The following is a 27580-nucleotide window of genomic DNA, read 5'->3' as shown; positions in this document are numbered from 1 at the left end:
CAACATCCTGACTTTGTTTTCCAATAACAAAGGGTATGACCTGCAGCAAGTTTCATCCAACACTGGGTTGGACACCTCTGGGAAAAGAAAAAAACAATTTATTTTTAATTTAACAATGTGTAAAAGCAATGTCCAAAGATAAATGTTAAAAGGTTAATAAAACATAAATACACAGCTCAAATACTTGTTAGCCAACTGGGTGAAACCAGCATGTTGCAGAGTGAGGCAGGAGGTTTGAAAAATGAACGGAAGAGAGCCACTTTCCAGCGAAGAGTGGATTCTGAGTTGAAGTCACCAAAAGTTTATATATGGAGAGTTTGACCATTACTTTTACTCTATATTCACAATGAACGACCAGTATAAAATAAGTGGCAGGTTTATTACAAAATGCCAAATGTTGGGGGTTAAAAAAAATTGTTCAAATTAAAAGGAGACCCTAAATTGATACTAAATTGAAGTATTATGTCAGCAAAAAAAATAAAGCAATTTTTCTACTGGCAAAATCCTCTTGTAGATATTGCCAACTTTCTGCTGGTTAGCACTTCATTTCTTAAAACAGAATTTTATGGTTGGCATGGACCTTAGAAATAGCTAATTCAACTCCTTCAGCGAAACCTGAAGCTAAAAGTTGAAGTGAGGCAAAAAACTGTTGTTGTTTGGATTAAGGCTCCCAAGTTAGTAGAAAAAAATAACATAACCAAAGCAGGAAATGGCTCGCCTCAGTACCTAATGCACAGCCATGCTTTTAATAGAAATTTGACCAGGAAGCTTTTAAATGCTATTTCCTTCTCTGTGAGGGTTGAATGTTTTGTGGCAACATTTTTTTCTCCAAGGACATGTTTACTGTAAAAAAATATAAAACATGTAAGAAAGCACAAAGAAGAAAATAAGTCATCAAAAAGAGTTTAGTATATTTCCTCCAGGCTTTTTTGTTTCTATACAAGAGTAACTGCCATTTATTTTTCACATGGAACTGGACAGCAATTTATTTCTGGAAAACCATCACAGGAACAGCAGCGGTGCCGGGCTCCTCACCTAGAGGGCCGTGCCGCAGTGATCCTCGGGAGCTGGCTGCAGAGCTCAGGGGCCACGGAGCACAAACTGTCAGCAAGCCAACTGTGAGCTAGCGACGGGCAGCTGCCGCTGATGGTGGCACTGGGAACAGGGTCCCTGTATGACCTTTTCTTTCCCCCACTTTACAGAATAAACCCACCAGAGCAGGAGCCTGGATGTGGGGTGGGTAAGGAGAGTAGACAGAAAAGTAAAGGGAAAGGTCAGAGTGGCACTTGCTGGGTCTGCCCGGAACCGAGACCATTCCTTTGCACGGTCTCTTGGCTTCCTCTTGAAATGAAGGCTGATCTTGAACACCGGCCAGGGGCTCTGATTTGGCCTCTCTGGAGTTGCAGGACTACCTCAGACAACTTTAAACAATCTTGTATAAACAGCATGGTGTAGGGGTCCTCTCAGATTCTTCATAAGAGCCTGTACTAGTTGTGGGACTCCCTGAGAACTACATTTCACCATAATCTTTAGTATCTAAGGCTTTTAACAAGTATCTAGTGGCACAAAACCCATCCCTCCCTGTTAGGAACAACTGACCACTTCAATACATTCCACGTGATCCTCCTCAGGTATGAACTGTGGGACTAAAGCCACCCGCTCCAGCCAAGTCCTGATATAATCACTATGACTTCCAACCTTGGTTTGGTGACCTCTCAGGTACACCAATGATCTCCCAAGTATTAAGAAATTCTGCATTTAGGACAGCAATTTTCTTCCATTAATTGAACTAAACCAGAAGGTGTTCAAAAGAGCTGAAAATTTCTGGCTCAAATAGCTTTTCTCACCACCAATGAGCTGCCCTATTGGTTGACTAGTTGAGCCATTTAAAATTTTTGTTGGTGATTATGTGTGTGCATCTCCTTGTCCTACAACCATTAGGCAACAGAGAACATAGGTAGGGCTGTGGAATTCACTCTGCCTGGAATAGACAAAAGGGATTTATAGCATAACACCCAGCAGCTGGTTTCCACATGGTTCTCAGAGTTCTAAACTCTGGACAAGATGCTACTTTGTAGCCTCAAGTAAATAAGCAAGGTACAATGAAACAAGAATTATTCAACAAACAACATATCCACACTTAGTAAGCTTATATTTAGGGTTTAAACTAGTCCCTGAATATCCTTAAAAACACCCTGCAGGCGGAAAAAACAGGGTTAATGAGAACTTAAACTTTCCAAGGATTATGGTTCAAATCCTCTGAAATCTACAGAAGTTCAAATAAAATGAGAACTCAAGAATAATAATTATTCTCGCTGGCACCAGCGCGAGGCGGTAGTGATTCTCAAGCTTAATATATTGCATCTAACACTATAAGAATACGTGGAAATTTTATGGAACGTCCATTATTATTAAAAGGTTTGAGCTTTACTACTCCTAACCTGGGTTTGACAATAAACCCCCCTGGAGCAAGAGCCCATGAAAATAAAACAGAGAGATATCCTACTAGACAAACAACTGCTGCCATAGGCCACAGGCACTTTGAGTGTAACCATTTTTAAAAGGCAGGGAACACGTACATTCCCGAGAAAACTGCTTCAGATATTTTTTTTTTTTTTTTTTTTTTTGCGATAACGCGGGCCTCTCACTGTTGTGGCCTCTCCCGTTGCGGAGCACAGGCTCCGGACGCGCAGGCTCAGCGGCCATGGCTCACGGGCCTAGCTGCTCTGTGGCATGTGGGATCTTCCCGGACCGGGGCACGAACCCGTGTCCCCTGCATCGGCAGGTGGACTCTCAACCACTGCGCCACCAGGGAAGCCCTGCTTCAGATATTTTTAACAGGAAAGTGGCAAGTGACCTCTCTAACCACATTCACTGGTGGGTATACCTTCCCCATTGCTTTTTTTGTTTGTATGTTATTGAAAACAGGGCAAGTTTTCTCCAAATGTTTTTTCTGTTGTTTTGTTTCTTAAACAAATGAGGGGATGCTATATCCCCAAGTCAGTACTTCGTGGTTGAAAACCCTCCCTCCGAAGACTGCCCATGTCAAAGCGGGTGGAGACCTCACAGCGTACTAATAACGTGTCGTCCTTGATGAAGGTTCTTTGTCTTAGGGCTTCCAGATGCATAAAGGTCACATAGCCAAACCCTTTGGGGTTCCGTGGGATTGTGGGTCTCTGGAAGGCAAGCAGCTCTGGTTTGGCGTCCATTATCTCTTCATGGTTTTGCCTTACAGGTGCTTCAGACTGATCAAGGATGGTAAGGCGTATCGTACCCTGGAAGGGCCAAGGGAGGTGGCTGTCATACTCTCCTTGCATCGTGTGGACAAAGAGGGATATGTAGTTGGCACAGCGCTGTGCAGTCGGTAGCTGCAGGTGCAGGCGCATGCATAGTTTGTAGCCGGGTTTGCCTGTGTAGAATCCGGGGCTGTGAATGACAACAGGTTTCTCCTCTTCTTGAGATTTCAAGTGCATCCCAAAATTGCCAATCTTCCAGATGTAAATTCCATTGCACTGCTGTGCTTCTATTTCAGCAACTTTGTCCTCAAGGGTTCGAATAGTTCGTTTTAGCTCACTTACATACGTGCTCTGAGTTTCCATTTTTGCAGTCAGCTCCCGGATTTGATGGTCTTGTCTTACAAGGCGACCCTCTAACTGTTGAATGGTTTCTTGGAAATTCTGGACCTCTGAGTGACACCCAGAGGAAATCCGGGGCAGAGAGGCAGAATCACATGGCAGCATGCCACGCTGAGGTGCGGGAGCTATCGCAAGGCTTAAAGTCTGAACAGCCTGGGCCATCATTCTCATGTGCGACTGGGTATCCTCTTGCAGGTGGCGTGCCAAGTGATTCCTCTGCATCTGAAAATCATGCACAGGCCTTAGGTTAGGAACAGAGACGTGAGCACCAGGAAAGGGACCTAGCCAAGCCAAATAAAAGGTTTTTAAGCCATGTCATCACTTCCCTCAATCCCCTACAATCTTCTTTGATTTCATCAGATTCTCGATCCAGTAAGATGATCTTGCCTCCTAATTCCCTGAAAAACCGAGAGGCTATCTGCTGAATAATCGTTCAGGGACTCAGAAAAAAACCTCCCTCCTACCTGTAAAAGTATCAGGATCTATACTCATCCTTCTTTTCTGATTCAGAGCTGACTCTCCTCTTGTCCCAGATTAATGCTTCACCTGGGCTCTAACTGGCACCTGCCCCTTTTCAACACCTCAGAGATTCTGCTTAGCTATCCCCTTTCTCCTTTATTTTCAAACATTCTCTCCTCTTAACCCTTCCCCTCAGAACAGAATTAGTAAAGTCTTTCCTGTTTAAAAAAAGGGGCAAACCTCTCTATTGATCTTGTATCCCCCTCTAACTAGTATCATTTTCTCCCTTCTCCTTTTATAACCAAGAGGAGTCCACCTGCACTGCCTGCCCCCAATCCCTCACTTATTTTTACAAATCTGTTGCAAAGTAGAATCTTCTCTGTCTTCATACTCTTCTAAGATCATCAAGAATAGCCTGTTATATGAAAAAAAAATCATATAACAATTTTTATTGTAAGGGTAATTCATGTATATTACAGAAAAATAGGAAGTGTAGATGATCAAAAAGAAAATAAGTTACCTATTATCTCACCTAACTACCATTAACATTTTGATACATTTCCTTTAAGTCTTTGTCTCTACGCACACAAATACAGAATTTTCTCACAAAGTGTAACCATACTATACACTATTTGCTCATTTTATTTTTTTAATTATTAAACACATACTTACTGTAAAAAAGTCAGATAAAAAGGCACAGTGGAAAAGCCGAAGTGTAATCGCACTCTCCAGAAAGATCAACTTATCATAAACAATGCTCCCTCTCCGACATTTGACACAACTGATCGCTAAGTCTTGAAACTAATTTTGGAGATCATAACAATAACTTCTCCTTGCCTGTTTCATCAACGTCTGAGACTGTTCATTCATGGCTCCTTTCCTGTTCTACTTCTCTTTCCTGTACACTCTATATGATCCCAATCACACCTCCCATTATCATCACCAACTATTTCTCAAAATTAATATTCTGAGTCCCAATTTCTTGGAGCTTAAGACCACATAAACAATGTGTGTTGGCCACCTCCAAACCACTGGTATCCTCCACTACACTATATAACTTAATTTTCTTGATCTATATTCAAGAATTAAAAGGGAAAAAAAAACCCTTACCTTTTCATGGCAACCAAAAGTACTGAATGTGCATGGAACTGGGGCTGTAGGACAGTCTAGATCATAATGATTAGGCATCTGAAAACCAAAACAAAGGTTGAAAAATATTTTACCCTGCATATCATAGTCTAGTTTGACAAGATCATACTTGAAATGAAGAGTTACACTTCATCTAAACAAAATCATATACTGTCAGTGGCTGACTTTGTTACAATGGCTGAGTGAATAGTTGCAACAGAAACCAGTTAGCCCACAAAGATTAAAATGATATTTACGGACATCCTCCAGCTGGATTTTAGCTTGGACAAACCACTCTCCCTGCCCCACTGTTGGTCCACCACTGGAAAGAATAATTAGGAACAATAAGATGTCACTGAAATATCTGTAGCTGATGAGATGATCAGATTGGCATTTGAAAAAGCCTGATTCAGTGTAAAATGATTGTGAGAGGATCAGCTTGGTACCTGGGAGAACAGCTCTGTGACTGGTAGGGTCTTGGTGCTCGGGTGGGTGTCAGGCCTGTGTCTCTGAGGTGGCAGAGCCAAGTTCAGGACACTGGTCCACCAGAGACCTCCTGGCTCCATGTCACATCAAATGGCGAAAGCTCTCCCAGGGATCTCCATCTCAATGCTAAGACCCAGCTCCACTCAATGACCAGCAAGCTACAGTGCTGGACACCCCATGGCAAACAACTAGCAAGACAGGAACACAACCCCACCCATTAGCAGAGAGGCTGCCTAAAATCATAATAAGGTCACAGGCACCCCAAAACACACCCCCAGATGCGGTCCTGCCCACCAGAAAGACAAGATCTAGCCTCATCCACCAGAACACAGGCACCAGTCCCCTCCACCAGGAAGCCTACACAACCCACTGAACCAAGTTTAGCCACTGGGGACAGACACCAAAAACAACGGGAACTACAAACCTGCAGCCTTCAAAAAGGAGACCCCAAACACAGTTAGTTAAGCAAAATGAGAAGACAGAGAAACACACAGCAGATGAAGGAGCAAGGTAAAAACCCACCAGACCAAACAAATGAAGAGGAAACAGGCAGTCTACCTGAAAAAGAATTCAGAGTAATGATAATAAAGATGATCCAAAATCTTAGAAATAGAATGGAGAAACAAGAAACGGTTAACAAAGACCTAGAAGAACTAAAGAGCAAACAAACAGTGATAAACAACACAATAAATGAAATTAAAAATTCTCTAGAAGGAATCAATAGCAGAATAATTGAGGCAGAAGAACGGATAAGTGACCTGGAAGACAAAATAGTGGAAATAACTACTGCAGATCAGAATAAAGAAAAAAGAATGAAAAGAATTGAGGACGGTCTTAGAGACCTCTGGGACAATATTAAACACACCAACATTCGAATTACAGGGGTCCCAGAAGTAGAGAAAGAGACAGGGACTGAGAAGATATTTGAAGAGATTATAATTGAAAACTTTCCTGATATGGGAAAGGAAATAGTTAATCAAGTCCAGGAAGAGCAGAGAGTCCCATACAGGACAAATCCAAGGAGAAACACGCCAAGACACATATTCATCAAACTATCAAAAATTAAATACAAAGAAAAAATATTAAAAGCAGCAAGGGAAAAACAACAAATAACATACAAGGGAATCCCCATAAGGTTAACAGCTGATCTTTCAGCAGAAACACTGCAAGCCAGAAGGAAGTGGCAGGACATATTTGAAGTGCTGAAAGGGAAAAACCTACAAACAAGATTACTCTACCCAGCAAGGATCTCATTCAGATTCAACAGAAATATTAAAACCTTTACAGACTAGCAAAAGCTAAGAGAATTCAGCACCACCAAACCAGCTTTACAACAAATGTTAAAGGAACTTCTCTAGGCAGGAAACACAAGAGAAGGAAAAGACCTACAATAACAAACCCAAAACAATTAAGAAAATGGTAATAGGACCATACATATCGATAACTACCTTAAATGTAAATGGACTGAATACTCCAACCAAAAGACGAAGACTGGCTGAATGGATACAAAAAGAAGACCCGTATATATGCTGTCTACAAGAGACCCACTTCAGACCTAGGGACACATACAGACTGAAAGTGAGGGGAGGGAAAAAGATATTCCATGCAAATGGAAATCAAAAGAAAGCTGGAGCAGCAATTCTCGTATCAGACAAAATAGACTTTAAAATAAAGACTGTTACGAGAGACAAAGAAGGACACTACATAAGGATCAAGGTATCAATCCAAGAAGAAGATATAACAACTGTAAATATTTATGCACCCAACACAGGAGCACCTCAATACATAAGGCAAATGCTAAGAGCCATTAAAGAGGAAACTGGCAGTAACACAATCATAGAAGGGGACTTTAACACCCCACTTTCACCAATGGACAGATCATCCAAAATGAAAATAAATAAGGAAACACAAGCTTTAAATGACACATTAAACAAGATGGACTTAATTGATATTTATAGGACATTCCATTCAAAGACAACAGAATACACTTTCTTCTCAAGTGCTCATGGAACATTCTCCAGGATAGATCATTATCTTGGGTCACAAATCAAGCCTTGGTAAATTTAAGAAAATTGAAATCATATCAAGTATCTTTTCGGACCACAGCACTGTAAGACTAGATATCAATTACAGGAAAAAAATCTGTAAAAAATACAAACACATGGAGGCTAAACAATACACTACTTAATAACCAACCAATCACTAAAGAAATCAAAGAGGAAATCAAAAAATACCTAGAATCAAACGACAATGAAAACACGATGACCCAAAACCTATGGGATGAAGCAAAAGCAATTCTGAGAGGGAAGTTTATAACAATACAATCCTTCCTCAAGAAACATCTCAAATAAACAACCTAACCTTACATCTAAAGCAATTAGAGAAAGAAGAACAAAAAAACCCCAAAGTCAGCAGAAGGAAAGAAATCATAAAGATCAGACCAGAAATAAATGAAAAAGAAATGAAGGAAACAATAGCAAAGATCAATAAAACTAAAAGCTGGTTCTTTGAGAAAATAAACGAAATTGATAAACCATTAGCCAGACTCATCAAGAAAAAAAGGGAGAAGACTCAAATCAATAGAATTAGAAATGAAAAAGAAGTAACAGCTGACACTGTAGAAATACAAAGGATCATGAGAGATTACTACAAGCAACTATATGCCAATAAAATGGACAACCTGGAAGAAATGGACAAATTCTTAGAAAAGCACAACCTTCCGAGACTGAACCACGAAGAAATAGAAATTATAAACAGACCAATCACAAGCACTGAAATTGAGACTGAGATTAAAACTCTTCCAACAAACAAAAGCCCAGGACCAGATGGCTTCACAGGTAAATTCTATCAATTTAGAGAAGAGCTAACACCTATCCTTCTCAAACTCTTCCAAAATATAGCAGAGGGAGGAATACTCCCAAACTCATTCTATGAGGCCACCATCACCCTGATACCAAAACCAGACAAAGATGTCACAAAGAAAGAAAACTACAGGCCAATATCACTGATGAACATAGATGCAAAAATCCTCAACAAAATACTAGCAAACAGAATCCAACAGCACATTAAAAGGACATACACCATGATCAAGTGGAGTTTATCCCAGGAATGCAAGGATTCTTCAGTATACACAAGTCAATCAATGTGATAAACCATATCAACAAACTGAAGGATAAAAACCATATAATCATTTCAATAGATGCAGAAGAAGCTTGTGACAAAATTCAACACCCATTATGACAAAAACCCTCCAGAAAGTAGGCATAGAGGGAACCTACCTCAACACTATAAAGACCATATATGACAAACCCACAGCCAACATCATTCTCGATGGGGAAAAACTGAAACCACCCCCTCTAGGATCCAGAACAAGACAAGGTTGTCCATTCTCACCACTATTATTCAACATAGTTATGGAAGTTTTAGCCACAGCAATCAGAAAAGAAAAAGAAATAAGAGGAATCCAAATCAGAAAAGAAGTAAAGCTGTCACTGTTTGCAGATGACATGATACTATACATAGAGAATCCTAAAGATCCCACCAAAAAACTACTAGAGCTAATTCAATGAATTTGGTAAAGTAGCAGGACACAAAATTAATGCACAGAAATCTCTTGCATTCCTATACACTAATGATGAAAAATCTGCAAGAGAAATTAAGGAAACACTCCCATTTACCACTGCAACAAAAAGAATAAAATACCTAGGAATAAAGCTACCTAAGGAGACAGAAGACCTGTATGCAGTAAACTGTAAGACACTGATGAAAGAAATTAAAAATGATGCAAACAGATGAAGAGATATACCATGTTCTTGGATTGGAAGAATCAACATTGTGAAAATGACTCTACTACCCAAAGCAATCTACAGATTCAATGCAATCCCTATCAAACTACCAATGGCATTTTTCACAGAACTAGAACAAAAATTTTCACAATTTGTATGGATACACTAAAGACCCCAAAGAGCCAAAGTAATCTTGAGAAAGAGAATCAGAGCTAGAGGAATCAGGTTCCCTGACTTCAAACTATACTACAAAGCTACAGTAATCAAGACAGTATGGTACTGGCACAAAAACAGAAATATACATCAGTGGAACAGGATCAAAAGCCCAGAGATAAACCCACACACACATGGTCACCTTATTTTTGATAAAGGAGGCAAGAATACACAACGGAGAAAAAACAGCCTATTCAGTAAGTGGTATTGGGAAAACTGGACAGCTATATGTAAAAGAATGAAATTAGAACACTCCCTAACGCCATACACAAAAATAAACTCCAAATGGATTAAAGACCTAAATGTAAGGCCAGACACTATAAAACTCTTAGAGGAAAACATAGGAAGAACACTCTATGACATAAATCACAGCAAGATCCTTCTTGACCACCTCCTAGCGAAATGGAAATAAAAAGAAAAATAAACAAATGGGATCTAATGAAACTTAAAAGCTTTTGCACAGCAAAGGAAACCACAAACAAGATGAAAAGACAACCCTCAGAATGGGAGAAAATATTTGCAAATGAAGCAACTGACAGAGGATTAATCTCCAAAATTTACAAGCAGCTCATGCAGCTCAATATCAAAGAAACAAACAACCCAATCCAAAAATGGGCTGAAGACCTAAATAGACATTTCTCCAAAGAAGATATACAGATTGCCAACACATGAAAGTATGCTCAACATCACTAATCATTAGAGAAATGCAAATCAAAACTACAATGAAGTATCACCTCACACCTGTCAGAATGGCCATCATCAAAAAATCTGGAAACGATAAATGCTGGAGAGGGTGTGGAGAAAAGGGAACTCTCTTGCACTGTTGGTGGGAATGTAAATTGATACAGCCACTATGGAGAACAGTATGGAGGTTCCTTAAAAAACTAAAAATAGAACTACCATACGACCCAGCAATCCCACTACTGGGCATATATCCTCAGAAAACCATAATTCAGAAAGACGCATGTATCACAATGTTCACTGCAGCTCTATTTACAATAGCCAGGATGTGGAAGCTACCTGTGTCCATTGACAGATGAATGGATAAAGAAGATGTGGCACATATATACAATGGAATATTACTCAGCCATAAAAAGAAACAAAATTAAGTTATTTGTAGTGAGGTTGATGGACCTAGAGTCTGTCATACAGAGTGAAGTCAGAAAGTGAAAAACAAATACTGTATGCTAACACATATACACGGAATTAAAAAAAAAAGGTTCTGAAGAACCTAGGGGCAGGACAGGAATAAAGATGCAGACAGAGAATGGACTTGAGCACACGGGAGGGGGAAGAGAAAGCTGGGACAAAATGAGAGAGTAGCATTGATGTATACACACTACCAAATGTAAAATAGATAGCTAGTGGGAAGCAGCTGCATAGCACAGGGAGATGAGCTTGCTGCTTTGTGACCATCTAGAGGAGTGGGATAGGGAGGGTGGGAGGGAGACGCAAGAGGGAGGAGATATGGGGATATACATATATGTGTAGCTGATTCACTTTGTTACAAAGCAGAAACTAACACACCATTGTAAAGCAATTATACTCCAATAAAGATGTTAAAAAGGAAAAAAAAAAAAGAGCAGCTTCCAAGATCACTAGAGTCTGGTGGGTCTAGGAACATGAGCCCTGTTGGTTTTCAGAGTCAGATATTTGGGGAGCTTATCTCTCCAGTGTATGTCTTAAAAGTTGAAATGCCTGAGGAGTGGGTTTGGACCCTTCAGTCCTCAGGGAGAAGCTCCAGGGTTTGAGTTCCCTCCTGCTTGTGGGTATATGGTGAGATTGTTTCCTAGCCTTTCCTACCCACTTTGATGTGATTTTCTTCTCATTTGCCTAATGTGTAGTCATTACTCAGCCAGCCTTTTAGGTTTTTATAAGAGGAAGTTTTTCCATGTGTAGCTGTAGACTCTTGGGAGGAGGTGAATTCACAGGCATCATATTGAGTTGGCCAAAAAGTTCGTTCGGGTTTTTCCGAACATTTTATGGAAAACCCGAACGAACTTTTTGGCCAATCCAATACATAGCTGTCTTGAACAGGAACTGCAATATGATGTTCTTAACCAATTTTTTCTTCATTTTCAAATTAACTCCAGGTATCTAAGGGCCTCTTCAAAGCAATACCTGGCTGGATTTAGATTGGCTAGTGCATATATATAAAAGTTGTTTTGCAGCTCTGTTAAGCTTATTTTATAATTGAGACTTAGCTGATTTAGACTGGCTTTGCATCAACATAAAATGTATTTTATCAACTTAAAAAATGATATTTACTTCCAAAAGTCACAAAGGAAGGAAATATCAACGTCTCATACCATACCCCCAAATCACTCAAAATTCATTTCAAGAAAATGAATTTATTCCTATTGCCAGGGAACTGGCACCCTCTAGCGGCATTATAAAGAAAAAGTACCTTCTGATGTCAACCATGACCCAACTAAGACTCTCACTGTGGTCCAGGCCACTGAATCCCTATTCAATAAACTATATACGTTAGAGCCACTGACTGCACCCTGTCTTTCCCTCATGACCACCTTTCATAAATCTTACTTTTTGTTAACCTGCGCATGCTTTGACTACAATGGGGAGACTCAGATGTTAGAAGATATTTTAAGCACTTTAATAAAAGTTTTAAAGAAAGTCTCAGGCTTTGATTTGGGGACTCTAAATTCTTTAAGGTAAGATCCATTATGTAGAATCATGTTCTTTGAAAGTGGTACTAAATTTCCTTTAGAAATTTAGTTTAGCTGTAATCATAGATATTTCAAGCAGAAACAACATCAGAGACCATTTAATCCAGTCCTTCATTTCGCATAATCTAGGTGGTCAATAAAATTTTTTGTGAAGGGTCATATAGTAAATATTTTCAGCCTTGTAAGCCCTATGGAGTCTGTCCCAAGTACTCAGCTCTACCATTGTGGCACAAAACCAGCCACATACAACACATGGGCATGGCTGTGTTCCAATAAAACTTATTTTAAAAAGCAGGCAGCAGCCAGATTTGGCTGGTGGGCTGGTTTGCTGATCCCTGATCTAGAATGTCCACTTTCTTGTCAGAGATCAGTGGGCAAGTAGTGGCACAGTCAGGGTTAAAATCTAGGTTTTTCTGACTCTAAACCTAGGGTTTTTTCCTACATTAAGTTTTACTTTTGCTGGATTTTAGATGTGCTGTGTGGTTTCCTTTAAGTATTAAAACAGAGCAAAAAGCAAAACCCGGGAGATGAGACTTCACAAGCAAAAAGTTACTTACACCTTCAAATTAAGGCCCTGTTGGAAAAAAACCTAAAGGACTCTTAACAAATGAATGGAAAAGTTTAGTTGAGGGACAGGTTTTGCTTGTTCCTACTTAGTAAGGTAATCAATTATGATCTCCGGGTTTGCAGATTTCATGAGTGTATAAATATTTAGTGACTAATATTCATATTTTGTGGGTAAACCCTCCAAATGTCAGAAGATAGCAATCAGATGGAATTTTCCTTTCTCTATTAATAAAAAAAATGAATAGTTTTCTAATATAACTACTACTTCTGATGATGCCCCATCAGTGGTCTACAGGCAACTGAACAGAGGGGCTACAGATCCTGGAAATCTCAAAATCTCCCAACATGCCTCGGGGACATGGCTACAAATAACATCCTGCTACTGAATAGACTTGTTTCCTTCTATTTCATTGTTCTTACTTTTTCAACTGGTTTCTGGATACCTAAGATCCTTATTTCACAGTCTAAAGATGTATTGATATTTCTTATAAAGTTTCTGGTGTTTAAATGAGCATTTTAAATTATTTTTATCTAAAAATTACTTGGCTTTGGAACTTCTATGAATATATATAAACACAGGTATTATGTTAATGACTTAGGAATTTTAAGTACTCAGGGCTGAGTATTTTGTTCTTTCTGAAATTATTCATTATATTATTTGAAAAAATTCAGTTTTCTTAAAATTGAAATACAGATTTACAATACTGTGTTAGTTTCAAGTATATAACAAAGTGATTCAGCTATGTATATATTTATATTTTTCAGATTACTTTCCATTATAGGTTGTTACAAGGTATTGAATATAGTTCCCTACTGTGTTATGTATATCCTTGTTGCTTATCTATTTTATGTATAGTAGTTGGTATCTATTAATCTATACTAATTTATCCCTCCCCACTTCCCTTTCCCCTTTGGTAACCCTAAGTTTGTTTTCTATGTCTGTGAGTCTATTTGTTTCGTATATAAGATTCATTTGTATTTTTTAGATTCCATATATAAGTGGTAACATAAAGCAATTGTCTTTGACTTACTTCACTTAGTATAATATTCTCTAGGTCCATCCATGTTGCTGCAAATGGAAGTATTTCATTCTTTTTTATGGCTGAGTAATATTCTATTATCTATACATATCACATCTTCTTAAACCAATCGGTTGTTTCCAAGTCTTGGCTATTATAAATAATGCTGCTATAAACACTGGGGTGCATGTACCTTTTCTTTTTTCTTTTTTTTTTGGCCGTGCCGCACAACCTGCAGGATCTTAGTTCCCCGACCAGGAACTGAACCTGGGCCCTCAGCAGTGAAAGCGCAGAGTCCTAACCACCAGACCGCCAGGGAATTCCCCGTGTACCTTCTCAAATTAAGAGTTTTCATCTTTTGGGGATATATGCCCATGAGTAAGATTGCTGGATCATATGGTAGTTCTACTTTTAGTTTTTTAAGGAAACTCCATACTGTTTTCCATAGTGGCTGCACCAATTTACATTCCCACCAACAGTGAAGGAGGGTTCTCTTTTCCCCACACCCTCTCCAGAATATTATTTGTAGACTTTTTGATGATAGCGTGTGAGGTGATACCTCATTGTGATTCTGATTTGCATTTAAAATTCACACAGTTTTAATTCTTCTTCAACCTGTGTTCATTTTGCCTTACTGATTTAAATTTTCAGTTAAAAACCTAATTCACTTCTTTAACCTGTTTATGGAAATACTGATTTATGAAAGGGAATCATTATACCTGTTCTCTGATGAGCATGGTGTTGCAGTATTCACAGATGACATTTGCCAAAGGACAGTTCTGGTCATGAATCTAAATTTTATTAAAGAAATATAAGAAAAAAAGTGAGAAAATCTGAAAAGGCAACACCAACCTATTTTTTTTTGATGTGTGTAAAACAAAAATGTGAGAATAATCTATAAAGGTTATTTTCTCTCCCTTTGCCAGTGTAGTAATGAGATTCATCTCACCCTCCAGCTCTTTAACAGAATATGATAGTATACAAAAGATGCATCTGTGACTGTTTGAGCATCATTTAACAACATTATAATTCTCCAAAGACACCTTTCCAAAAACTTCCAGCAGCAGCATGATTCAATTAAAACTCTTATCAGGAGGGTAAAGAACAGAAGCATGATTAGGGCAGGAGGCCCATGTTCTCAAAGGCCCCAGAAAGGTGAGCCTTGTTTTCTAGAATACAAAAAATTTAAGAAATAATTAACCCTTCTGGTTAGGTCCATTTAATTTACTGAAGTTTAAGAAGACACCAATTTGCTCTAATTATGCCTCAGACTTTTTAGCAAGTTAGCTGACATTTTTTTGAATAATTCATCAACTTAAAGAGCATAATATGCTTGATCTCATAAGAAAGTAGGGAAAATTAACAAGATAAATTTGTAAGAAATACAGTTTAAGGAAGTATCTTAATAGTTACAAAAGAACATAAATTGTATGTACTCTATTTTAGTAAAAGGGACACAGGATACGGATCCAGGATCTAGGATCTCAGTGCTAGCTTTGCCATTGATAATATTAATATAAAATTACTTAATCTCTCTACATCCCAGTTTATAAATGGGAAAAATATTCTATGATCATGACGCTGTCAAGTGCCATGAAGTTTCTTTTTAAAAATAAATGTTTTAATTGAAGTATAACATAAGTACAGATAAGTGAATTCATCATATGTTTTGATGAATTATCACCAAAGGAACACACTTTGTAGGATTTAACTTAATCTCCTAAAAGTTTTAACCACTCATTCTCTTTTTTAAAGAGAAAAACATAAGTCTTATACAGTAATTCTTTTATTTATTTGTCTCTAATCCAAGACTGGTCATTAAAATATCACATAGGGAAACAGATCAGCATATACCTTTCCTAAAAACTTGTTACTTGTAGATCTACTACTGTAGTAAGCAGTAGAAACAATGCTTTCTCAGAAAGAGATGAAAATATAAACTCTACACTCATTTACTAGAATGGTTTATTGAACTTACTTTCTTAAAAAATCAGTCTTCTCACAACTTATAATACAGACTCAGAACTGGATTAACATCTTCATCTACTGCTAACCCCCTCCACTGTACATTAAAAAAAAAATAGTAGTGGAATTAACAAATCCAAGTTAGTACATGCCTCTTTATCTTCAAATGCCATCGATACAGCACAGTTTACACAAGAAACCTGTCTCCTTGGACACTCCTTGACAATGTGAATATTAAGTTGGCATTTTTGGAAGGGACGTTGGCATTGGGGACAATTCATAAGAGCAAACTCACAATGTGCTCGATGATCCTATGATGGAAAAAAATTATCAATTAGTATTTGCCAATCCTTAAGAAATCTAAATATAATCTCTTCAAAGAATATACTGTTCTCTTCTATAGAATTGTCCACTGAACCTACTTTGTTTAGTACACACCACAGAACCACAATATGAAGGCCTTAATGGGTTTTTTCCAAAGAATGGTTGTGAATGGAAAGTTTATACAAAGGATGTGACTTTTCAGGTTCATGTATCCAATTAGGGAAGAGAGTTGGAAAGAAGTCAGATTTTCTCATTATCAATTTAGTAGTGTCGAAAGGCCGCTCCTCCAAAAGGAGCTAAGTAAAGGGGGCAAGTTACAAATATATTTTAAATGCTTAATTTCAAATGGAACATAAGCAATATTTAACTTCTTGTAAAACTACCACACTAAGGACTGATTAATTTAAAAGCAAATTATTTTATCTCGTGGATTCAGTTAATCTCAAGCTATAGGAGAACTATATTATAGTTCATAATAAAATGAATAATTTAGAAAACCAGAGAAAAAAGTATGAGGGTGCTAAGACGATGGCGCTAAGATGATGGCTACATGTGACTTGCTGCTTATTTCAAAATGAGAGAAATGAAGCTATGGAATTAAAATGTGACACTTGTATTTAAAATGCTCTTCAGTTTTATTGCAGATAATGCTCATCCAAAAAACTTATAGAATACTGATTTATTTTTTATCATCACTGGGGCAAAGCCAGAGTAGATGGAAAAAGAAATTTCTAGTTTCTACTCATATTTATACTCAATAATGAAAGGGAAAGGGTTGGTATCAATTCAGCAAGAATTTGCTAACCAATCACTATATGCTAGGCACTGGCAATATCCAGATGGACACAGCAAAGTTCCTATTCTCTAGGAACTTCCCTGCCTATATGCTAACAGCTAGAAAATAACTTTAATACCTCAAGATGCCTCAGTTCCATCTTGTGCAGACAACCTTCATTTGGACACTTCACCATCAGAGAAAGAATCTCTCGTTTTGCAAAATTGTCAGGAAATAGTTGATTTTCCAGCAGTATTTCATTGTCAACTGGACATTTGTGACCTGCATCCCTAAAAGAAACAAATAAAATACATATTATTTGGTAGATTTTAAACATTCACATTAGAAAATACACACAACTTTAATTCACCACATATAAATTCTCTACTTATTTCCTATAGAAAATAAATGAACACATTATATTGTATAATATCACTAAAATAAACTGTCCTTTTACAGACAGTTTATGAACCATTCTTTTATGAAATGGATACAACTAGCACCATATGGATTATCTATCAAAAACTAGTATGGGATTTTAGATTGTGGGATAGATTTCAACCAAAAAATGAGAAATTGAATAAAATCATATTTTGAACAACACAAATGAAGTGAAAGTTAAGGATGGGAATTTTGGCAGTCTAGCAGGCCTCTATCAGCAGCTATTCAACATACTAGGGATATGTAACTAATTATATGCTGCTCAGAATATACTAATAACATGTCTATAGTTATTAGTCATAAGTAAAAATTAACCAATTAGCAGTAAGTAGCCCCAGGAGGCCACATTTTAAGGTTTACTTTGAACAGTCATCAACACTGGCTCACGGGCAACAAAGGTTTCCTTTATTTTTATGTCTAGGGTACATACAATGCAATCAGGAGTTAAAGGACCTCTATGTCCTGCTTCCCAATGGTTTATTCTACCTTACGATGGGAAAAACTACCCCAGGAAGCTTGGGTCTGTCATTCCCCTTTAACTTTTTGGGATGTTTCAATCTTCACTCACGAAACGTGGCAGGTCAGATAGGCTACAGAGCGTCAATCACTCAAACATTTGTTGCACACCTCCTACGTGTAAAGCAACAGTGGTGGTTCCTGTGCACGTGAAGTTGTTGAAAATGGGAGTCTGCTGTCAAATGCCTTAGAACTACAAAATGTGACCGACATAGTCAGTCTTTATAGGGCTTCTCTCACACTGCATGATATTATCCTACTGTCGAATATTTTTTGAGAACCAGGGACGTAAACAAGTTTATTGAAATATATTCCCCAAACGTAAGTGATGGATATCTAAGAGAAAATAAGAACCTTTCAAAGTAAACTGGAAACCATTATCCACCGCATTAGCAATCACTCCAAAGGAAAATGGAATTGGATTGAGATGCTGCCTTTTGATTCTCCGAATGACTATAACCGATGAGAAATTTCCGAGCCATTCCTTTAAGAACATTAAAGTTGAAGTAAGTGGTCATTTCTAGCTTAGAGGGAGATAGAAGAAAAAAAAAAGCCTCACACTTCCTTTTGTAGGTTTTACTTCCTTTTCAGACCATTGTTCCACTATTTTCATGAATATCTTGCTATTAAAAAACTGCTAAAGATTAGCTACCTTCCTGGGCATGGGTGACACTTGGGTTTTTCTGTACATCTTCACCTACAGGAAAATCAACGATCCATAATATGGTCCTATTTCTACCTAAATACAATATAAATTGAAAATCATTATAAACAGAAAAAAAAGGTGAGCCTTTAACACTGCTCTCATGTATACCCTAAACCAGTGGTCTCAACTAGGGCAATTTTGACCACAGGGGACATCTGGCAACATCTGGAGACACTCTGGGTCTCACAACTGGGAAAGTGGGGCTATTTCACCATCCAGTGAGCAGAGGCCAGGAATGCTGTTAAGCACCCTACAACATCAGGACATTCTTCTACAACAAAGAAGTATCTGGCTCAAAATGCCAATAGTGTGGAGGATGAGAACACCAACTCTAGAGAGATATTGCCAATTCACCATTGGGTAACATATTTTTCCCCCAAATTGAAACAAGACACATGCTCCCTTGTAACTTAAGTTAAGCCAATTCCCAAGTATGGATGTAGTTACCACAAATTCAAATTTTATAGAAAAGTTTAGCTAGACTAACAAGAAAAAAAAGAGGACTCAAATAAAATCAGAAATGAAAGAGGAGACATCACAACTGATACCACAGATACAAAGGATCAAAAGAGACTACTATGAACACTTATATGGCAACAGATTTGACAACCTAAAAGAAATGGATAAATTCCCAGAAACATGCAACCTACCAAGACTGAACCATAAAGAAACAGAAAATCTGAACAGACTACATTACTAGTAAGGAGAGTGAATCAGTAATCAAAAACCTCCCAACAGGGCTCCCCCTGGTGGCGCAGTGGTTGAGAGTCCGCCTGCCGATGCAGGGGACACAGGTTCGTGCCCCGGTCCAGGAAGATCCCACATGCCATGGAGCGGCTGGGCCCATGAGCCATGGCCGCTGAGCCTGCGCGTCCGGAGCCTGTGCTCCGCAACGGGAGAGACCACAGCAGTGAGAGGCCCGCGTACCGCAAAAAAAAAAAAAAAAAAAAAAAGTCGAAAGAAAAAAACTTACAAGATGAGTGAACAGCCAGCTAACCTACTTAAAAATGATTTCACCAATATGACTAGATGCTTATTAGTTGAAGAACCTAAAATTCCCCCACTTCTTCCATTTTTTTTGTCCTGTATAGAACTCCTTAGTCACCTAAAAATATTCCCATCTAGCTTTTGAATTATAGTAAAATGTATCTATTTCTTAGGAGATGAATTTTAATCATTTGCGGAAACCCCATCTACTTTTGTTCAGTTGATGCAATCATGACTTACTGAGCACCTACTATGTATCAGGTGCTACTCCTGGCACTTAGGAAATATCAAGAACTAAAATAGATCTCAACCCCTGCTCTCAAGGAGCTTATACTCCAGGTGAGCAAGCAGACAATAAACACACAAATTATCTATATTTTTAAATATGAAAAGTGTTAGAGAAAAAAAGAAAGGTAGGTAAGGGAGATAGAGAGTGTGGGAAGAGGTGGGGAAAGGCATGCTGCGGTATAAACAGGGTAGCCAAGGTACCTACGAGAAGGTGAGATCTGAGCCACACTGGAGGGAGAAAAGGGCACTGACTAAGCAGTTAACTGAAGTAAGATGCAGAGAGAACAGCTGAAGCCAACTCCCCAAGAGCATGCTTCACAAGTTCAAGGAACAGCAAAGAGTGAATTGGTAGAGGGGAGGGGAGCCTAATAGAGAGATGATCAGAAAATTTACGGACCTATCATATAAGGCCTTACAAGGGCTTTGGCTTTTACTCCCAGACGACCTGCTGCAATGCTCTGAGCAGAGATGACATCATCTTACTTATTTTACCAGGTTCATTCTGGCTGCTATATTGAGAACAGCCTGGAAGAAGGCAAGGGTGGAAGTAGGGAGGCCTGTGAGAGAGTTGATGGTGATTCAGAACAGGGTGAGGCAGGGATTGAATTCTGGATATATTATGAAGGCAGAGCCATCAATCAATACTTTCTTTAAAAATACTGGTTATTTTACAGTTGTCCATAGGCAGCAGGTAGCAGACAAAATTTAATGTGGCTAAAATGAGAATAACGATTACTCATAAAGTCAGCATTATTTGTAATGAGATTATCATTGAGATTATCGTATTCTAGTAGGATCATCATTTAAGGTACATTATTTTAAATTATTTTCTTAAAGCTTAGAGACACACCCTAGTCTACAATACAACTGCTTTAAGTAGAAGTAGCTACTTATTGTTTATTTATCTGAGGGTCAAAGGAGGGGAGGACATAGTAATTACCTTTCATACTACAGTAGGAACTGGAATAAGAATGTAAATTTCTCAGTTTTCTGTTCAGTGTTCTTCTTCCTGAAGTAGCTTTTTATGTATAAGACTATTCTTGGGATGCCCTGTGTTCTATGTAATAATGTTCTATTTGGTTGTTATAGGTTCATTCTTATGCTCACGTACCTTATTGATTTGATGATGCAGGCTTTGCAGAACCTGTGGCCGCATGGTGTTTGCACTGCTTCCCGTAATGCCATCAAGCAGATGGGGCATTCATACTTGCTTTCCAGGGGTGGGTCAAATTCCACGTCATATCCCTGGATCTCTTCCATAAAAGAGCTGGAAAGATTCACTGTGCTGGCAGTTCCACTCACACTGTCATCTTTTGCTGCAGCACCACAGGAGCTGGCGGCCATGGCAGCACAGCAGTCGCTCTCAGACTGGCTGGATCCACAGCTGTTTTCCCAGTGTAGCAGACTCATAGTAAGGTGATTATCGACTGCTCTGAAGAAATAGCAAGACAAAAAATGCCTTCACATACACACATACATACACATACACACACACACACACACACACGTATCATAGCTATCTATGCAAGCCACCTTTTAGTTAATAAACATTAGCTCTGTTAATATTATTTACAGAAAACTTTCAAAGTTTTTTCAGCTTTGCTTCATGACTACTATTTTACAAGTTAAGGAGTTCATGATCTAGTAGGATGGATGGAATATAAGGTTAAAAGAAGAAACATACCTCAACTGTAATAATTAGCATAATTATCTGTTTAAATGTCTGTTTTCTATGACTGCAGTTTCAAGAATGTTCATTTCCTCAGTACTCAGCACGAGCTTTCACCTAACAGGTGCTCATTAGGCAGCTGCTGAAGAACTTAATTATGCTGCTGAACTTCCTTCAAGTATCCAGAGCTGAAGAGAACAGCTCGACCAGCAGGCAGTGTGAGGACGAACAATGCACAAAGGATCAGATGACCATGAGAAACTATTAGTTATGTGATTTTGGGCAACTAACCATTTGGATCTCAGTTTCTTCTTCTAGATCTAAAACTCTATTGACTACAGTTGAGCCCTGAACAAGGCAGGTGTTAGGGAGGCCGACACCCGAGCAATAGAAAATCCGACTTGGCCCTCTGTTCCCAAAGTTCCACATCCTCGGAGTCAATAACCACAGATCCTTTACTGAAAAAAATTTGCATTTAAGTGGACCTGTGTAGTTCAAACCTGTGTTGTTCAAGGGGTCAACTGTACCTCCAAATGTTCAGTGTGGCAATTTCTATTACACAGAAAGAAAGGAATTGAAAAAGTATATCTGTATGTCCTCGTGCCTTCAGTCATGTCAAGTGACTATGTTTCATTACTAATGACTGGAAAAACAAGCGAGGTTTTGTTTGCCTATGGAAAACTATTGCTTTCATGGTAGGTGGGATGCTTTCAAATTCTAAACCATTACCAGAATTTACAAGTGAGAAGTTAAGGTCTAGAAGCAGTTCACAGCCTAATTAACCAGGTCTCTCTTGTAGGTAATTACATGTATAGAAAATTCCCACTATGTACCAGATATACAGTTGACCCTTGAACACAGGGGTTGGGGTGCCGACACCCACGCAGTCAAAAATCCACATATAACGTTACAGCTTGCCCTCTGTGTCTGTGGTTCTATATCCACTGATTCAACCAACCTCTGATAATGTAGTGCTGTAGTATTTATTGGAAAAAATCCATGTATAAGTGGACTCATGCAGTTCAAACCTATGTTGTTCAAGCGTCAACCAGAGTTCTAGAAAACAGAATGTAAGCCTCCAGCCAATATGGTAGACAAGGTATCCCCCGCCTGTCTCATTCTTATATAAAAATCCTGGCTGCCACCATGTCAAATAGTGGGTTAAGACAGTAATCCTCTATTTTTTACCACTATAGATACCTTTTTCTTCTTCTCAAAAAGATTTTGAGTAGCATTTGATGACCACCTACAAAGGATGAAGCACTGTTCTGGCTGGAGAGGCAATATCATGAAGTGGTGAAGAGCTTAGATGCTGGAATCGGATGATCTGGGTTTAACTCTTGTCTCCATCATTTGGTGTATGACCTGGGCAAACTATATAACCTTTCTGTGCTTCAGTTTCCTCATCTGTAAATGGGGGTAACAAAAGAATCCACCTCAGAATTACCGAGAGGATTAAATGTGTTAATATGTGCAAAGCACTTAGAACTGTGCCTGGAAGTAAAAATGAGTTGTTATTATGTGTACCTCTATAGAGTTATTTTATTTAACAATTTTATTGCCCCCGCCCCCGGTTATCAAAGTGGAAACTCTGAAGCTTTAAAAGGCTAAGTAACTTGCCAAGGATTACCCAACTAATAAGAAACAGAGTTAGAATCAGAACCCAAGACTACTTCACCCAGAGCCTGTGCAATTTGTACTATCCTATGTTTGTCTATGTTTTGATAATTTTGTCTATAAAGCTGAATTTAAAATTTCTTTCCATTTATTTTTATTACACTAGACTAAGATGCTGACCACAGCTTCTGTTAAACATGAGCTGTCCAGTGTTATCAGGTTGGGTTGACAGAATTCCAAAAAATCAGTAAAGAAAAACTCATGTTTTGTTCTACTTTTTTAGTTTCGATAATATTTTTGAAAAGTTAAAAACAGTTTGCAAAGCCTTGTTATAACTAATGCAGAATCCCGTGGAAGACTCAGTACAAGTTGATAAGGAGGAAGGGATGGCAAGATAATGGCAAAGAACAGAACTAGTTATTACGCCTGTGCTCCAGGATGCGGTTATAAGGCCCCTGTTATACCCTCCAAATCTGTTGCTAGATAACACTGTAATGCTATACTAGGGTTTATATCCTTTGTTATTTTTCTTCCCATATACATTTTTGTGTTCAATTACTACCTTAGTTAAATTTCTTAGAAGTAGAATTATTAGGTCAAAAAGTATATAACTTTTTATAGTTTCTGATAGATGCTGGTTATCCAATATGATATGTTTTGATATCCAATATCAAAGGCTTTATAATTCCCACTCCCAAAAGCAGAGTAAGTATGAGAACACATTTTATATACCTTTGATAATTCCAGGTATAGTTACCTTTTTTTTTTTAACATCTTTATTGGGGTATAATTGGTTTACAATGGTGTGTTAGTTTCTGCTTTATAACAAAGTGAATCAGTCATACATAAACATATGTTCCCATATGTCTTCCCTCTTGCGTCTCCCTCCCTCCCACCCTCCCTATCCCACCCCTCCAGGCTGTCACAAAGCACCGAGCCAATATCCCTGTGCCATGCGGCTGCTTCCCACTAGCTATCTACCTTACTACGTTTGTTAGTGTGTATATGCCCATGACTCTCTTTCGCCCTGTCACAGCTCACTCTTCCCCCTCCCCATAACCTCAAGTCCGTTCTCTAGGAGGTCTGCGTCTTTATTCCTTCTTTACCCCTAGGTTCTTCATGACATTTTTTTCCTTAAATTCCATATATATGTGTTAGCATACGGTATTTGTCTTATAGTTACCTTTTGAAACTTTAACCATTTTTTTAAAGTAAAATCACTTTTGAGAAATTAATATTCGTTTGGTTGTACAGCATATATCAAAATGCTAGCCAGGAGACAAAAGCAAAAGTCCCTGAGCTAAGTCTACCTTTTCTGCCCAAATGTCCAGTTAAAATTCAGTTTATTGGATAGTCGATAAACTGCCCTCTTGCTATCCAGTCCAAAAGACTTGCAGGTCTTTAGATTTAGAGACCTTTTATAGCAAATGTGTTACTAAGAAAATCTGTCCAATCCGTCACAATTCCTTAAAAGGAACTCCACTGCAGGAATGCAGTGTCAAGACATGAAAGTGAGCACTCTTAAAAATATAGATGCCATTATTTTTCATGCTTTAAGTAATACAGAAGCTTTTCATCTTTCAAATAAACTTTTTTAGGTAGTCACTCTGTCTACAGTATGTAGTCCCATGTAACTATACTACAAAGGGAAAATTAAGCTAAAGCAGTATTCTGAGTGCCATTCAGTATTTTTAGGTTTACTCTTTCTTTTTGGCAAGTTAAAACGTTTTTTCCTTTTACTTTTAGGGACTGTGATGACTTAATTGAAAATCACTTTCTTAACTACAGTGAGTAACTATTTTAATTAACACCAAGAAAAAACCCAAAAAGTGCTTAGAGTCAGCTATAGAAGATGGTCTGGGGGGGTTCCCTGGTGGCGCAGTGGCTGAGAATCCACCTGCCAATGCAGGGGACACAGGTTCAAGCGCTGGTCGGGGAAGATCCCACATGCTGTGGAGCAACTAAGCCCATGGGCCACAACTACTGAGCCTGCACTCTAGAGCCCACGAGCCACAACTATTTAGCCCGCGAGCCACAATTACTGAAGCCTGCGCACCTAGAGCCTGTGCTCAGCAACAAGAGAAGCCACCGCAATGAGAAGCCCGTGCACTGCAATGAACAGTAGCCCGCACTGGCTGCAACTAGAGAAAGTCCTCGTGCAGCAACGAAAGACCCAACACAGCCAAAAATAAATAAGTAAATAATTTTTTAAAAAAAGAAGATGATGATGATCTGGCAACCGTGTAGAAAATACTATGCTTTATTAGTATTTTTTTTTTAACCTCATATGGTGCCTTAGGTATCCACTTCATGAGATGCTACAGAGGTACGCTTGGCTTTACATAAGCTAAAATAGATAAGAGTAAACAGATATTCTTACCTTCAAAGATTTCTTTGGCCTCTTTTCTATTCTAACATTCAGAATTCATGTGGCTTTCTATATGAATTAATGGAAGAGACAGCACAAAGGTTAAATGGTTCCTTAATACGTTGAGCTTCATGACTGTAATTCCCTCTTTGTAATTGTGAATCTAGTACAGTAAGCACTGAGTTAATTAAATATTGTGGGATGTAACCACTGCCAACTTATTTTGACTGCAAAATGAATATCAAAAATAGCCTTATAAGAAATCATGGCTTAAATTCACCTATTAGTATGGGGTTATATATTATGCTCCAAAGAGTATACTGTTAAGTATCTTGTGGGAAGGGGAGTAGAGCGATACACAAAACTTTGTTCCTTTAAGATCAACAGATGCTAATGAGAGAAACGTACCAAGCTAAAAAATCAGTAAGTTATGTCTTGAACTGGTCAATTTTAAGTTTTAAAGTAAAACCACATAATACAAAACACTGAGAAATTACCTTTAATTTGCTACTAGCTTTAGAAACAAGAACTATTTACCAAATCCTTAAGATCTATTCTTAAAATTGCAAAGACCTGCAAAAGGGCTGCAATGGCGAAGGTGCTGCAAAAGAGTCAACTACTATGCCTTATTTTTGAACATAAATTTGAGGGGACATTCCCTTTCCTAGGGATGATTTGTTCTCCTCCAGGAGGCAAAGATTTGAACTTCTTTCAAAATCTAAGTGGCCAAAAATTTATCAGCATCACGTATCCAAATTTGTCACAGAAAAGACTTCAAGTTACAATTCTTAAATACTGTGATGTATATAGTGCGTGCAGGTTGAAACTCTGATCATCACATGGGCAACAAGGGCCTGAGACACATTCCTTCCTTGAGTCACAAAAAAAGCCACAGCGTCCTCACCCCACTCCCATATCAACATCAGAAAAGCCCCTTCTCCCTTCCCGAGTAATCACAAGGGAATGGATAAAATACCAGTGGCCAGGTTCACAAGGCCAACACTCAGAATTTCAAGTTTTTCTTGTTTCTATGCCTGTGTAGCAAGACATTTAGTGATTTACACTCCCGAGAAACCAGAGAAAACACGCAAATACTATACGTTGTATGAAGCTCCTAAAATTTGTAGGTGCTTTCTGTTCACATTCAAGACAGTCCTAACTCAGCTGGAGTTCCCCTGAAGCCAAATACTAGGAACAGCTTTATCAACCCAGCGTCTGGAACAATCGCTAGAACTGCCGCGTGCAAGGGCGGGGGAGGAACATTCGTGTCAGCTGAACCTTTTCTTTCAAAAAAAAAAAACACTTGCTGCCTGGGACGTCTATTTGAGTTCAACAGGGAACCCAAAAATAGCTCTCCCATGACAGTGACAGAGGGAGTCGCTGAGAACCTAAAAGGGATTTTTTTAAGCCGGTACCATCCGAGCAATAGGAAAATACAGGAGGCGATTTCCTTTTCTGGGAAGGGGAATGCGCGGGGTGGGGGAAGTCGGGCCGAGAAAGTTGGCGCGAGATTCCAGCTGGGGGATGGAGTGAGCCGGGGAGGTGGTCCCCACCGGCCGGCGGAGCAGAGGTGAGGGGACAGGGGGCGGCGTCTCCAACCTGTGGGAACCCAGGGGAGAGGAGGCGGCGTCCCCAACCCGTGGGAAGCTAGGGGCCAGGGGCGGCGTCCCCAAGTGAGAAACAGGAGAGGAGGAGGCATCCCAGCCCGTGGGGAGAGAGGCCGCCACCGCCGGGAGCCGTCAGAAGGAGACTCACCACTCCGGTCCGCTGGGCCGCCGACTACGCCCGGCCGCAGGACTCCACTCAGCCAAGGTGCCAGGAGAGAAAGGCACCGCACTCCAAGCCGAGGGTGCCAGGACGCCAATCTCTTGACCCGAAGGCCGCCGTTACTGAATCCCCCGGAAGCCCGAGCCCCATCCGCGGATGCCCCTACTTCCGCCTTCTC

General features: G+C 39.0%; 1 protein-coding gene across 4 annotated transcripts; it reads right to left on the bottom strand.

Annotated features, from left to right (window-relative positions):
- Nucleotides 1-78: 78 nt before the first annotated feature.
- Nucleotides 79-27580, bottom strand: TRAF6 (TNF receptor associated factor 6). 4 transcript variants are annotated; one of them, XM_060159376.1, is made up of 9 exons: nt 27391-27580; nt 25648-25704; nt 22851-23057; nt 21093-21413; nt 17183-17333; nt 16097-16255; nt 14699-14770; nt 5205-5282; nt 79-3857 (listed from the first exon to the last, which is right to left on the bottom strand). In XM_060159376.1, exons 3-9 carry the CDS (start codon nt 22883-22885, stop codon nt 2988-2990), a joined length of 1686 nt encoding a protein of 561 aa, XP_060015359.1. In that variant the 5' UTR covers nt 22886-23057; nt 25648-25704; nt 27391-27580; the 3' UTR covers nt 79-2987. The 4 variants fall into 4 exon arrangements, with proteins under 4 accessions (XP_060015359.1, XP_060015362.1, XP_060015360.1 ...); XM_060159379.1 differs by lacking the exon at nt 22851-23057; XM_060159377.1 differs by lacking the exon at nt 25648-25704.

This window comes from Lagenorhynchus albirostris, chromosome 9 (assembly GCF_949774975.1).
Source record: "Lagenorhynchus albirostris chromosome 9, mLagAlb1.1, whole genome shotgun sequence".
NCBI classification, from domain to species: Eukaryota; Metazoa; Chordata; class Mammalia; order Artiodactyla; family Delphinidae; genus Lagenorhynchus; species Lagenorhynchus albirostris.
This window is presented reverse-complemented; position numbering and strand designations above follow the sequence as displayed.